The sequence below is a fragment of the Protopterus annectens genome, chromosome 2.part2 (genome assembly GCF_019279795.1).
Source record: "Protopterus annectens isolate FY-2018-M chromosome 2.part2, PAN1.0, whole genome shotgun sequence".
Lineage (NCBI taxonomy): Eukaryota > Metazoa > Chordata > Ceratodontiformes > Protopteridae > Protopterus > Protopterus annectens.
The window spans coordinates 652,095,715-652,111,931 of NC_056730.1; the positions used below are offsets into that span (position 1 = coordinate 652,095,715).

Consider the following 16,217-nt stretch of genomic DNA (forward strand, 5'->3'; position numbering starts at 1 on the left):
CAACAAACATTGAGGATAGTACTCATGTAAAATATCAAGATATCTAATATGCCATTTTAATTTTCACTAAATGTTTTTACCTCATTATGTGATTGCAGAGGTAAGCTATGACTACCGAAATATTTATTTTAGTTATAACAGTATTTTAGAATTCACAGTGAATATCTCATCATCTAGTACAGTTTTTTCTAGATATTACTATATTATGTAATACTTCTGTGTGGCGACATGCGTGAATGGGCGTTCCTTCGTTGAAGGTTGTGTGTCAGGCCCGGCAAGTCGGCATGTAAAAATCTACTGCCAATCATTAGCGGACCGGAGTTCCGCTGTGGCGACCCCTAACCGGGAAAAGCCGAAAGACACAACAATTATATTATGTTATACTGATGGTAAATTAGCAACAAATATTTGCAAGAAAGCATCTGGAAAGAATGCTATACTACATAGAAATAATATGCATCCTAAATTAATTTATAGTAATATACTTAAAAGACAATTCATTAGAGCAGCATGCATCACTAATAAAGATAAAAATTTAGTAGATACTTGTGAACATATGAAGTCAGATTTCTTACAAAGAGGATATTAAGAAAATGAAGTGCAATCTGCTGCTACACGTTTTGAGTTATAGGAATGATAGATCTAAACCATTTTTGGTGAGAAGTTGGAAACCTCTGAGCAGACATTAATGAATAATCTGAATGCAGTGAAGAACAACAGCCTGTGCTTTCCACTAATTTTATGCAATGGACATCAATGTATACTGTAATATTTTTAAAAAGAATTAGCAAATGTTAACTGATGATACTAATATACAATGCATAGTTAGTGAGCAGCCATCTTTTTTAAAAATAGATGGGATTTTAAGATTTTAATTTTATGTTACAGGAAATCCCCAGTTTTGAGATTTGTTTTAAATAAAATAAGTACATATCCATGTAGGGATTGTAACTATTTATTTATTTATTACAACATGATTATTTTATATATCTAGGAATAGGTGTGAAATATGTGGTTCATAATTATGCAAACTGCAACATACAGCATTTGGTCTACATTGCCTCATGTATTATCTGTAAAAAGTTTATGATGGAAAAAAACAGATAGATATTTTAAAGTACCAGCACTTAAATGATGTTAAGAACGTTAATGTATACAATACAATTGTAGAACATGTGACAAATATGGATATTACACATACTTTCAAATTTTTGATGTTGCAAGTTATCTCTACAGTTATGGGGTGGAGATGTTAAAATATTCACTGAGAATGTTGAATACAACTGGATCAGTACAGCATATTAAATGCTATGATAAATCCAGGTTTAAATAAGGGTCATAGCCTTAAATCTGTATTAAGGAAAAGGAGATTAAAATACTAGAAGGTAGTTGATTGGCTTATATGAATCATGTGATTTTACCACTAATGTTATTTAAGAGACTTATGTTTTGAAGTGTTTTTAAATACTTTATAAAGTGCATATGACAGTGTGTAAATGTTTGTATGTTTTGAATGCTATTTACTAAAGTATTTAATACATGGTTCCTGATAGTTTGGAGTTTTTCATAATTTAGAATTTGTTGGACTGCATCGGATTTCCTTTATGGATTTATGACAGTTTTTCTCTGGGGTTATTGTCTCACTTTCAATGAAAAAAAAACTTTTAGGTCAGAGGAAATTATCTGATCAATAAACTCAACAAATAAAAATGCAATATTTTATTTTACTTCCATTATTCATGAATCCTGTGTTTATGTTCTTTAATCTTCCTCAGTTGTGCACCAGTAAAGTATTAATTTGTTGTTTCCATTACAAAAAGAAACATATTACAATTAGTGATGTACAGCATCATCTTCTGTCTCTTTTTGTACAGCAAGAGAACAACTTCGCCGTTCTCGCCATAGCCGAACATTTGTAGTGGAGACTGGCATGGGGGAGCTTTGGTCAGAAATGCAAACAGGTACAGTACAAATATGCACCTCCATTTTTCAGGCAGTGGAAATCATTCAAACTGAATGTATACAATACATATGTATTCATGAGATTTTGCTGTTCTAATATCTGTGAGGATTTGGAGTAAGCATCTGTTAATTCATATTTCACAATTTTTTGAAACTGATAAGTTTTTCACACCTTTATTAATCATTTAAGACATAGGCACACATACATTAATAGAAAGGAAAACAAACCTTGATAACAAACAAAGGAAACACTGCACAGCACAGAGCATGCAGAACCAGGGTGATAAATTACCATGATAATGTTTTGTATGCATTATACATTACAGATATATGTTTTCTTTCTTTATAACATCTGTCATTCACTCCAACATTGCATAAATTGCTCAGTTCCTGCCTCCCTTTATACCTTACTCCTCCCCCCTTTATTTGTTTTGTACTGTTCCCACAAGTTCCATTTATTTATATGTGATTTACTCTTTCCCTTTTCTAAGGATCTCACTTCCAGTTCTTATATCTCTTTAACAATATTCAATACTTCAGCTACAGTTGGTTTAGATTTTGATTTCCATTTTCTAGTGATTGCTTTTTTTGGCAGCCAATAGCATTAAACACAATAAGGCCTTACTATGTCTGATTTACCTCCATATGGTCACGGGGTGGTTTGTGCGATCATGCATTCCATCAACTGATATGGCCGAATGTCAAAACGTGTTTGCGACAATATGTCAAAACACAATACATGGAATGCCATTGCCGTAAAGATGTTATTCATTTGGATAGCACAGTGCATTCACATTGTAGCCATTCGAACATCTGTGAAGCAATATTCTAAAGTGTTGCCCATTGTACTTTCACTCAGGAGATGTCACACAAACCACCCGCAACCATATGGAGGTAATCCAGTATGTCTATACAATTCAGATACAGTGTCCCACATCATAAAAATCATATTCTTAGTTACAGCCATTTGCTCTGCCAATATTCTGAAGTACTCTGTAGGATAATTCATAAGTTTTGAGATCTAGCCTAAAGAACCTTGGTTCAGAAAATAAAACTGTACAGCATAGAAAGTCTGTGCTAGACAAATGTTGAAAAGAGGCAGCAAAAATCTTTATAAAAGAATAATACTGTAGAGTACATAGTTATGGAAACAATAAAGCCTATACAATATTTGAACAGTAAAACAGAAAACAAAGCCAGCAAAAGAAATGTAGTGTGTGTGTGTGTGTGTGTGTGTGTGTGTGTGTGTGTGTGTGTGTGTGTGTGTGTGTGTGTGTGTGTGTGTGCCTGTGTATGCACGTATGTGTATATGTGTGTGTGCTTGTGTGTGCATATAAATATCAATAGATAGATAGATAGATAGATAGATAGATAGATAGATAGATAGATAGATAGATTGATTTGTGCATCTATCTGTGAGCGGGTGTGTGTTTATATGTGTCTGCATTCTAAAGACAACTTGCACTTGAACCAGGATTAGATTCATTCCATGTATTACATCCACTACCTGCTGAGATAAGCTGTAGTTTCCCCAAGATCATGAACAGGATAAAGCAGGAACTGGAGAAATGAATGAATGAATCAGTCAATCAATCAATCAATCAATCAATCAATGAGAGTTAAAATAAGTAACTGCCAGACTGGCCTAAGAGTAAAATCAAGGTGTTAAAAATCTGCCAGATAGCTAGGCCAAACTTCCACGATGCATGAATCGAGCAGCATTGATCTTTTAGACAATTAAGATACAGGATGGCTTCATAATTAAATTGTAAGGTTTTTGCAAACAACATTCATAAGTGCAATCAAAAAAGATGACAATACTAAAAAATACTGAGTTTACAATAACAAAAATAAGAAAACAAAGACAGTTTTAAGGACAAGACCCCTCTACCCTCCCTATGAGGGTTATGCCCATTCCCTCACACACACCTACCATTGATGTATACCAGCTTGAAGATTGCAGTTTCTCAGGGGAAGTAGAAATTCCCACAATACTGTGGCTTTAGTGTTAACATACAAAACCCTGGAATCACAGATTAGTGACACCATATAAAAGTGATGATAACTACTGGGTCATATCTAACCCTACCAGCAATATAGAACTCATATCTATTTTCCTGAACTAAGTCTTTTCATTATTATCAAAAATAAATAAGACATAAGTATCTCAGCAGGTGCATGACACCCCCCCCTCCCATGGGATTAAAAAAGTCTGCTCTTAAAAAGCAGGTGCATGACCCCTCCCCCATAGGATTAAAAAAGTCTGCTCTTAAACATAAGGAGGGATATGCTCTTACCAGTAAAACTGGCTAATTATGATACAAGAAATGATAGGAAGTGAATGTAAACATTTTGTATAATAACACAATTTTGTTTTGTAATACAGTCTGTTATACTGCTTGCATACATTGGCCTGACTTGCAGTCTGTCTAGTAAAGATTTGAGGCAACTGTGAGAGGAAAGGGCATTCAGCCTTGTGGCTTAGAACTGCATGATGAGCTCTCCAACACCCCCAGGGTTTGTAAGCCCAGCTGTAGTAGTTATTTGCTACAATACGGAGCAGGCTCTGACTTGATCTGGCACTGTGTGGCACAGTCTGTTGTGATTCTTGTTACAATTCAGCAAGTACATTGTCCCAAAGAGGGAGTATTGCCTAACAGGGCATCTTTTGATACTGGCTGAAACCAGACCAAGAAAGAATCCACTCTAAACTGTACAGATGCTATACTATAATGGGTCATAGCTATAGAGTCTTCTATCTAAAAATATATATGTCAATGAAAAAGACTAGGACTGTAAGATCCCCTTAGAGTCAAAGTGAACAATTATCTACTTCCTAATATATACATGCTAAATCAACCACATTTTTCTAAAATTAACCTGGCTGGATCAAGCAACGAAGCAAAAACTACAGCGGAAGCACAGTACAGTCTAAGCATATTGTTCTCTACAAAAAAAAAAAGGTAGTAAGCACATCAACAGCCCCTCCATGGTGTCCTTAACTGGAGCTCACACACAATGTGTTCCTAAGCACCTCATCCTTTTGTTCCCCCATATAATTATTTTTTAACAATATGTAAATCAGTCTGCCCACTGGCCATTGCCTGGCAGGTTACTTTTTATTCAACATAAATAAGCACATGGCCTGAATCGTGGAAAAAAAAAGAAGAAGAAGATGAAGAAGAAACAGTGCCCTCCAAAATGGAAAGAAAATACGTTGTTCAATAAGTCCATAGAGAATAGCAGACAGCAAACTTTCAAGCAAAACTTCACCCTTGTTCAAGTTGTTTAAAAATAAAGAAAGTGTAAGGCATATATTTATATACAGAAAGTGTGACCAAACTGCTAGATTACTACCAGAACTTTTAGGGCTTACTGCTTCACATTAGTGCTCTAAATAAGAATAACCAGATCTATGTTAACATCAGATTAAATAAAAAAAAAACTGTTCACTGACCCTGTCTAGAAAAACTCCTTTACAACTCATGTCAATGCAGCTTCATTTAAAATACGAAGAAAGCACATTCCGTGGCATTCACTAAAGAAGAATTTCTAACAGTACATAAATGTTCCCCCAGATTCACTAATCTTCCATGCAGGACTAGTGCAGTCCTGCATGGAAGCACCTATTTAGGAACAGGATGGCAGCGCGCCATGCATAGTAATGAAGGCGCGCTGCCCGAGCTCCTAGGCTTACACGGAGCATGTACGATTCAGGGGGTGGTCTGAGAGCAGAGCTCTCAGAATATACACCCTCCCTGCAATGAAGGATTGCAGAAAGGTAGTAAACAATGAGCGAGACCACCCATAGATGTACGCATAGCCCCAGCAAGATCCTCCACATGTATAAGAGCTATAATGAATAAAAAAAATAAAAAATATAACGTATTGTTAATGAAACGGACGAAGTTTAACCATAGCTGCGCAGGTTTGCGCATTGCTTAGCTACGGTTAATGTAGCTTAAATAGCAAAAAGAGGATAAAAAGCAAGATATATGCAAATATATATATGTGTGTGTGTGTGTGTGTGTGTGTGTGTGTGTGTGTGTGTGTGTGTGTGTGTGTGTGTGTGTGTGTGAGATATGATACAGCACATAGGAATGACATTTATGACCACAGGAACTGCCAATGGGGGTGAGGGGGCACAATCAACATACGTGTTACAAGTACCGATATCCCCCCCAGCCAAACAGGTAAAACATACAACAAGCAAACACATAAAAAAGTAAACAAACAACTGCTTCCCAAACTACAGGCAGGATGCTACCAGTGGGAGAACTATTGTCGACTCACTAAGTCTAGAAACAAAGACAGGAACGTCCCTTGCGGGACAACCCAAAAATTGATGGGTATTTGGGTTCCTTCCATTACACAGATGCACATGGCAGGGCATGTATGTTCCCGGACTACAAGGTTGGGAAAGCCTGATGATCCATGGGTCGAGACAATGTACGTGATGGGTCCCAAAAAGTGGAGAGTGGGCAGTGTGCAGTGGTGTGGTTAGACCCGACTTGCACCCAGAGAAAGGATGATTGCTGCAGAGTAGGAGTGGGGAGGGAACGATGGGTATGAAATTATGGGTCGAGGCGTGCCTGTGTTGGATGTAGCTGTTCTAATCGGACTGTGTCATGGATGTAACCAATAGTGTGTATTGGGCAGAGCATTCGCCTAATGAGCAGGCAATCCTGGTTCGAGTCCCACTGCAGCACAGTCCATTTTACATGGCAAAACACGTTATAACCAATAGTTCTGTTGAAAAACCCACTAAATAACATATATATATATATATATATATATATATATATATATATATATATAAACTGGAGTACTGCAAGAAATGCACATGTGAAGTGTCAGTAACAGAATGAATAAGGTGCTAGTAAGCAGGTTTAAGCACAAATAAGCAATAGTAAGCATATGTAAGCACTAGTAAGCGGGCTTAAGCCCATTTGCGCAGTGGAAAGCAATGCCTACACTGGTTAAGCAAATCTGAAGCTAACTCCCTGTAAGCAGATGTAACGGCAGGTTAGCAGTGCTTACCTCCAAGCAAACCTGCTAACAACTGCTTAAAAGTGCCTTAACCACTCTGTATCCAACAGCCCTAGTTCTGCCCAGCAACAAAATAAACAGTCTCTGCTAGGCTCAAACATGGGATCCCACACACTATAACCAAAGTGATTTTACCACTAAGCCATGTCAGATATACATAACCCTGATGTATTCAAAACATATCAACCAGCCCAGTCATTCAACAGCACAGATAATGTATTCCAACATGTAAATGTATGTGTGTGAGTAAATATATTAATATCTAAACAGATACAACATATCAGTAGATGCAGATATATATATATATATATATATATATATATATATATATATATATATATATATATATCTATATATGGCCACACATCAGTAGATAGCAATGGTAGATTGACAAATACAAATATGTCCACATGTACTGTTAATGCGGTTGAGACGCCCCAAACAATATATGTCATGTACAAATAGGCATACCCCCACCACAGCCAAACACATGTGCCCTGCAATACACTAAAGTGTTACAGATCCCATAAGCAGGACCTGACATGACATGTGCACAACATGTAAACAGTGCTACACCCCAACTGTATGATGTCAGGCTGGTATTGGTAACATATCATGCAGTACAGTGTGGCTCCCATAGGAAATGTAAAATATGGAAGCTATCAAACTCCCTAGGATACATATACACAGACACATATATGCAGATACAGATATATATATATATATATATATATATATATATATATATATATATATATATATATATATATACGGTTCCACTTGAAATCATCGAATTACCATTTCATCGAATTGCAAATCATCGAGACCAAATCGTTGAAAATTCATTTAATCGAAAACTCATATCATCGAATCTCAAATCATTGAAAACTATAAAGCAACTACAAATAACATTCCACAAAGTTTTTACTACATTTATGCAGGAGGGCAAGCCCCCCTGCACCCTCATTTGGGGGGCTCTGCCCTCCACACCCCCCATAAATAAATATACCAACTCCAAGGTTGCACTACAGAGGGGGAAAGAGGTTATTTCCTAACCCCACTGTAGTGTGACCTTTGAGTTGGTATATTTTATTATGGGGGGTGTGGGAGCGGATGATTTGCAATTCAATGAAATGGTAATTTGATGATTTCAAGTAGAACCATATATACATATATATATAGATATACATGTGATTACACAGACACACGCAGAGATATGTACAGTAAGATACATATGTAGAAGGTACACACAATATGGAACAGCCACTATGCCTACAGTTCACACCTGAACAACTGGACACTGTATGGGCCACCCATACAAATACAATCATCGCCTGCAACATATACCTACAGAGAGATCATAGAAAAAACACCACACACAGGTTTGCAGAAATGGAAAACCTTTATGTGTGTACTATTACAGTTCTATATGCCATGTCATATAGCTGTGCCGATAAAAAACAAAAGCAAAAGGAGGCAACGGAACACGGCAATAAAATTCAAAGATATTTATTCCAAAATAGATAGGCGTGAGTGCTTTTGCAGCCAAAGCCGCTTCATCAGACAAATAAAGTATAAAATCACAGCACTTTTAAATAAATAACAGATAATCATGATTCAAAGCCAACTAAAAGCTATTTAAAGACACAAAACACAGTGAAAAACATTTTTCAATATAATTAAAAATATAACATGCATATGAATATAAATAGATAATTTGTTTAGCTAAAGGTCTATTAACCAGGATGGGTCTAATAGAAATTTTGTCATTTAGACCCGTCCCCATATTGGCTCTCATCCTTATTATCCAGTCAAGTTCTTTACTCTCTACCTTATTCCTTCTAGAGCCCCCCCCCCATTACCCACTCTAACAACTTTTATGACCATGAACTTGAATGTATGTGAGGGGCCTGCCATCACAGCATGTTTGGATAGGGCATTAGTCTCAGCCTTCCTAGATATGTCATATACATGCTCTCTCACCCTGTCCCATAGCCTGTGTGTAGTCATCCCAATATAAAAAGACTGACATAATATGCAATAGGCTAAGTAGATAAGATTCATAGTGTTGCAGCTTGTACTGGCTTTAAAATACTTCTTTTTCCCTGTGTCTGGATGTTCAAAAATGGCTCCACTATCTAATAAGTGGCAGTAGTTACGGTCTTTACAGGGGTGTGTGCAGTTAGCAAGTGTAGGACACTGATTGGTGCAGAGGCCATCACCTGATCAAGTGCATCACCTACTAAAGCCAGGCTGCAATCTACCCCAAACAGCTCAATCCATTCACAGGAGAGAGAGAAAGCAAGCAAGCTAAACAAAAGCGGGAAAAAAGAAATATCACAGAAAAATTAAAGCTGAAAACACAGCTGCCAGTCATTAATACATCATTCCCACAGCAGTTATGTGAAGTATATGTACATGTATTAGAATGTAGTACCTGGTTCATTGTAATGTGACAGATGATGTAAAATGAGTTATATGAGCCAGCAGGTGTTGTTGTTGTGATGGTCAGTTGAACAACTGCTATGGACAATAGTGTTTGTACCGTGGGTAGAGGGTAATAGCTGTTAACTGTGCAGGTCAGCACTGACAGACAGGATGTAAGTCATCATAGTGTGTGTTGTGTAATGGGGATTATGCATATGACATGGCCAATACCCGGTGGTGGAAGTAATGTCAGTATGATGGGCATGTGGGAGCCACAGACCACCACTGGCAAGATACCCAGGTGAATCTGTAATGTAGCATGCCAGAATGCCATAGGTGTCTAATAGGGTTATGTGCAAACAGGTCCCACATATACCCCACTAATATCAGGCCATGTCCATATATGGCACCTGTCTGTGTTGTAGCAAGGCAGAACAGTGCAGCTGTGCAGGAAGGTGTTGTGAGATTGTGGAGCTGATGTCTGAATGTACCCCACATATAGGTATGCATATGTGTACATATGTCACAGATATAATATATAAGGATAAATGTATATCAGCATGTATGTACAGAAATATACATATACCCACGTGTAGACATATATATGTGCACATATATATGAATTCACATATATCTACACATATATAGATATATACCTATATGCAAATGTCTACATCTGTACAAACACACACACAAACAGATATGTATGGAAAGACATGTCCCCTATATCACTACCACAGTGATGTATACTATTTGTGAGGCAGCAGCACACATAGCAGTACACACAGATATCTAAAGCTGGCAGTGTGTGCACCATGGATGGGTATGTCACATGTTAGTCCCGTCTTAGCACCACAATGCCCCCGCTTGTAAAGTATGCAATGGGAATATGGGGAAGTATGGCAGATACACATGTGGAGGTGGTCAGGATTGGTAGATATAGAGGACAGTCTACAGGGGTGGTATGTGACACATGGTGTTAAACACCGTAGATGGTGTGTGTGGTCCGTGATGTGGATGCCCCATGATCCCCAACATGGGCACAGTGGGAACAAGGCTCCCACCAACTGCCACTCACAACAGCAGTCCACATCCTGAAGGTGTCAGGTCTGACGGCTGAGCATTAGGAGCATGTTGGCCATGTGAATGTGTACTGGGTGCCTCAGACTGATGTAGCACATCCCTCATGTGTCTGTGGAGCCTGGTATGGAACAGACCCTAGACCTGAGCTCAGAGGACAGGAACCTGTTGGTGTATGCCCTGACCAGGGGGAGCCAACATCCCCTGGATGGTTCCACCTGATGGTATTGATGTAACAGTACACAAGGAGGCCCCAGGTTGGCACATACATGTGATGTGGCAAGGTATCCTGGTCAGATGGGTGTGGAGAGGTGGATCAGCTGGCCAATGGAACATACACATGCTATTGTGTCACTGTCATAGTACATATGTTGGTAGTAATAGTCTACACAATCCCGTTACATGTCCAACAGCATAGAGAGAACCCCCCAATAACACAGACTGTCAGATGTGCAGCAGAGGAGAATGAGGTCATTATCAACCACCTGGTTCAGCACTAACAGGTCCTCTTTGGCAGGACAGCACATCACCAGCAGGAGCAGACTACCCTGTGGAACGATCTAGTCCATAGGGTCAATTATGTCGGCCTGCATAACTGCAGTTATGAGCAGGTCTGGCATCATTGCAGTGACCTGCTTCGCAATGCCCATCAGCATGCTGCTGCAGTCCAGGGGGATCACCTCACCACGGGGGGGGCCATGCCATCCATCCGCCCCGACACGTGTGGAGGCTACTGGCCAGCCTCGTGGCACCTGCCCATCCGGAACACCATCAACCACTGGACCCCTTCGTGGAGGTGGGTGTCACCCACACAACAACCGAGGAGCATGCCGGTAAGGACACAGGGCACATCAATAGACCACTGTTGTGTGTATATATCTGCAGAGGTACAGGTAGATCATGCATATCTGATATGTCATGCCAATATTGTGTTGCTGCATTATGGTGATAAACAGATGTCTAGATGTGGTAGTATTGTGGGAATTTAAGGTTAATGTATGGTAGTACTGCACCCAGCCTGTAGCAGAGCCATAGTGTGTGGCCACTGACATTGCATCTTTCACCCACTTATGTAGGTCTCTCCAGGGTAACAGCAAGGCAGTAGCCTTTAGCTGGTGAGTATGTCTTATGTAGATGCATGCCAACACACCAGGCATGTAATAGTGATGTTATATTCCATGCACACATCTAACACACCTACCCTGAATGCATGCTGTACATGTGCATGTATTGTTGCTGTGAAATGCATGGTCTCACAGGGGCGAACATGATGGGATATTGAAAGGGTATGTCACACACCTGCATGACAACTAACATCCTGTCATTGCAGAATGTGTCCACAGGGGGTAACATACATGGCCTACAGTAGTGATATGTTCTAAACAACACCCATATACAGTGCAACACCAGTGTACATACCTGTTGGGCAATGCCAACTGCTGCTGAGATATACTATGGCATACTGCATTACAGTAGTCCACATTATCATCTGGGTCTAAGCTGCAACATGTCGGTGTTCAGTGTATTGGACACTGCAAGCTGACACATATGTGTAGGACTTAAATGTCATGCATTTGCATACGTGCAGAGGGGGGATCTCAGCATGAAACACCAGTGCACTGCAGCAGGGATCCTAAGGATGGTAGGAATGGCTCTATCTGCATATAGTCAGGTCCAGGACCTGTGGCAGCCATAACCCTACACACACTGCAATAGTGATGGCATTGTGTGAACGCCATGGGATGTGCACATGAATAGACCTTGCAATCATGCAAATAGGGGGACATGTGTAGGGTAGGCTGAACATACACTGGCAATTGCAGAAGGCCCACGCTGGTATACTCCTGCCATGAGCAGTGACTGCTGTAGTACACACAGCAAGAGGTGTGATAAACCGTCATGATAAGGGTGTGCACACATACCCCCACATGTTGTGTATGCATTGCTGTCAGCAGCTGCATACCTAACACAATCTGTAGACACTGCATGTGAAAGTAGAGGATATATGTTACATACTGGGCTTGTGTACAGCTAAGATATGCAGTGCTGTGGTCCCATGGCAGATCAAGGATGTGTGTGTAAAAGCAATAAAGGTGTGTACACCCCCCATAGCCATGGTATGCTCTGATGGCTGTCAGTGTAAACATTTCTGCATTGGCCATACATGGTCTGTTGATGTTGACAGCTGTAAATCCAGCATCAGGCATTCACCAATGACAACAGTCCACATATCATCCCAGGTGTGTGTTGCTGAAACACATAGGGGCTGTGAGAGGTACAGCTGGCATAAATGACACAGTACTACACATTCAATAATGGGTTGGACACTTGTGAGTTTTGGTGCACAGTACATGGCAGGGTGCAGAACAGGTGCACAGCAATAATGTGTACATGGGTGCAGAGGTATCCAGGAGAAGGGGCATTACCTAGTCACAGCACATGCATCATATACATGTATACTGTTGCTAGCATGGTGTGAGTATAGCTGCACTGCATGTTGATCTGTACCATATATTCTGCATGTTGGCAGATGCGTAATTAGAGGACTGTGTGTATGATCATTGTGCAACCTCACCTGAATGTGTGTGTGTGTGTGTGTGTGTGTGTGTGTGTGTGTGTGTGTGTGTGTGTGTGTGTGCATCCTGGTGGTCAATTAGTTTGCCTGCAGGGTCCCTTTGGTGAAGTGGTGGGAGGTAGATGCATGTATGATGCGTGTGTGTGTTTGTGTGGCCATGTATGCACAATTGTGATTGTGGGTTATTCATACAGCTGTACCCCCCTTTGGGACCGTGCAGTACATGGACATGGAGTGCCACATTGCACACCAGGAATACCAGTCATGTACTCACAGGATAGCAAATAGTATAATATGGCATGTAGCATGGATCAGGCATCCAGAGGGAAGGTAGACCCCAGATACACACTTAATATCACTGTCAGCGGAGAGGTCACCTACAGCCCACGTATGCAGCTCTACAGATGCATTGGGAAAGTAATAGTCAACACCAGGGAGTGTATCCAAATATTACAGCTGACACATGATGGGCCGACGGAGCAGCATATCTGGCATGTACTGAGCATTACATACACATGACTCAACAGTGGGAGCTATTATGGGTACAACATAGTAACCCACACACATATAGGGGCCATGCACATCATTCTGGCCATACAGAAGGTGCATACCGAATGACAGCATTGAGGCCATGTTACTCCACTACACACAGGTCAGGCAGGTAATGTAGCAACAGGCCTTGTGTTGTGCCTGCTTGTGTAGGCATTTAGAGGACTGTGATGTTAATGAGTGGTATCAGTGTGTGTGTGTTAACAACTGTGATGCAGGATGGGGTAACACATGGACATATACATGGGACTGTCTGTAAAGCCATGGATGTGTGTGTGTGTGTGTGTGTGTGTGTGTGTGTGTGTGTGTGTGTGTGTGTGTGTGTGTGTGTGTGTGTGTGTGTGTGTGTGTGTGTGTGTATATGTGTGTGTGTACTTTTAAGCAATGCAGTGCAGGTTTTAAAGTGTGGTTATTGTTTTCCCCCACAGGTGGCGAGGTGGGTCAGGGTCCCTCCTGCACCCAATCTGATGTAGTTGTCCATACAGACACTGATGATGATGATAATGTTGAGGCACAGGTGGGGTTGTCAGGGGCTGACACTGTACCAACATGTGACATCCCCCTTTTAGCCACCCTGCACACAGTTACAGTGCCTATACACACCCCATCACCAGTGGCCATAGCAGAGGGACAGCTAGCATTCAGTGGCAGTGCACAGGAAAGTGTGGTAACCATGCCTACTGTGTCCAGTCGCAGCAGGCATATCCAGATGTCCAGCAGACTGCCACATAGGCGGATGTCCAAGGGTGCTCATGGTAGAACCACTGGACATCATGCCCCTGGCATAGGCAACATAGCTGCAACCAGCAGAAGCATGTTCCAGGCTGTAATGGTGGTGCAGGCACATATTGAGCATTATACTAGGCAGCACTGCAGAGGGCTGCACTTGCATCTGTAAGTGACAACCTCCGTGAAGTGTCGGGTGCCATCTGTGCTTTTACTGAGCAAGTGGATAGATGGCATGATGAGATGATGACCCTCATTAGCCATGGTGTGTCCGTGTGTCAACATGTGGTGGGGGTGCAGCAATGCCCATGTGGACGTGAGACAGCAACACCAACAGCTGGCACTTAATGTGGGCATGCTAGGACACCAAGGGGCTTCAGTAGTGACAATAGCAGCCCCAGTAGTGCAGAGGGTGTGCTGTCCACACCACACCACAGCAGACCATGTGCACGTGATCCTGGCCAGTCCCAGGAGGGATGTGGTACCAGCAAACAAATGTCATCAGCAGGTGACAGTAGCACTTCAATGCTTGTACCTGCACATGCCCGCAGAACCCCTGGCAGGCACAGTCCATGTGTCCATGGCTGGAGGCAGTGAACTGCACACCCTGCCAGGTATGGTCTGCAGCTGTCCATAAACACCTGTGTGGGGCAGCCACAAGGCAGAACTGTGTGCATGCATACCCACATACTATGCAAACACACCTAGGGCAACCTCATACCTACACACACCACATCACCTCAGCCAGCTCCCCAGAGTACACCCCTCACCCACACACATGGTGTCACATGTATGGCCCACCCTTGCACTCTGGGAGACAAGCACCACACCCTGTGCATATGATGATACCTGTGCCCCATCCCTGTCATCCATACCATTGATGCAGGGGCAGGCTGATATGGTGTACGGTGACTGTACACCAGTGTACCACAGTCCTGCAGTGTAACATGTTGTACTGTTTAGAGTGTGAGGCATATTTGGCAGGTAGTGTAGCCATCCAGCAATGATGCCTTCTAGTTGTTAATAACACTGCTTGGTTGTGGTCTCTAAACTGATATGCAATTGTGTTGTAGGTGTACATGTGTTAGCACGAGGATAGTCTGCAGTCATATTGCACAACAGGGTATGTCCCTGTGCTGACACCATGGCAGTGACATATCTGGGGTACATTCAAACACATTTCACAGGTTACTATACCGGGTATTGCCTGTGCCACATGGACAGGTGGCCTGCTGAAGTGTGTATACCCTGCAACAAGATGTAGACCCATCCACATACATGCACACTGTTACTTGCCCACACCATGACTAGACCCCTACCTAGCAATGTCATGATACTGACGTGTGTGGCTTACATTGCACAAACACTACCTTAACCACTCTGTATCCAACAGACCTTGTTCTACCCAGCAATAAAATGAGCAGCCCTTGCAGGTCGTGAAGTCCCAACACATGACAACTACGCCATGTCCACTGCGGAGACAGCTGTCGTGTTACCAATATAGCTGTCATTACCCAAATTGAGTGGTATTGAACACTTGCCTTTGCATCCTAGATTGTGTAGTCCTTGTGATTAATATGACTACTGCATCACATATGTTGTTTTATCATAATGCACACATAGCAGATACATATGGTGGGATACATGCAGGAGGGTATACACAACTGTGATGTTTACTCCGTCGGCCCATATTTGGTTGTATACATATAGGTGTATAGATGTCTACATGTACATACACAGGTATACACATACATATGTCTGTATACACATCTATATTGTGCTACATATGGCCATGTGTACACCTCTTCGTATGTGCATATGTATCCTATCTATACATATATGTATCTAT

At 41.3% G+C, this 16,217-nt stretch overlaps 1 protein-coding gene across 2 annotated transcripts in view; it reads left to right on the forward strand.

The window, feature by feature from the left end:
- The window catches only part of HSPA12B (heat shock protein family A (Hsp70) member 12B), a 1,104,373-nt gene that overhangs the window by 709,073 nt on the left and 379,083 nt on the right, over nucleotides 1–16,217 (forward strand). For both annotated transcript variants that reach the window (XM_044064071.1, XM_044064072.1), the window contains exon 9: nucleotides 1,875–1,961. In XM_044064071.1, coding sequence (XP_043920006.1) covers nucleotides 1,875–1,961 — 87 coding nt within the window. The remainder of the gene's footprint in view (nucleotides 1–1,874; nucleotides 1,962–16,217) is intronic.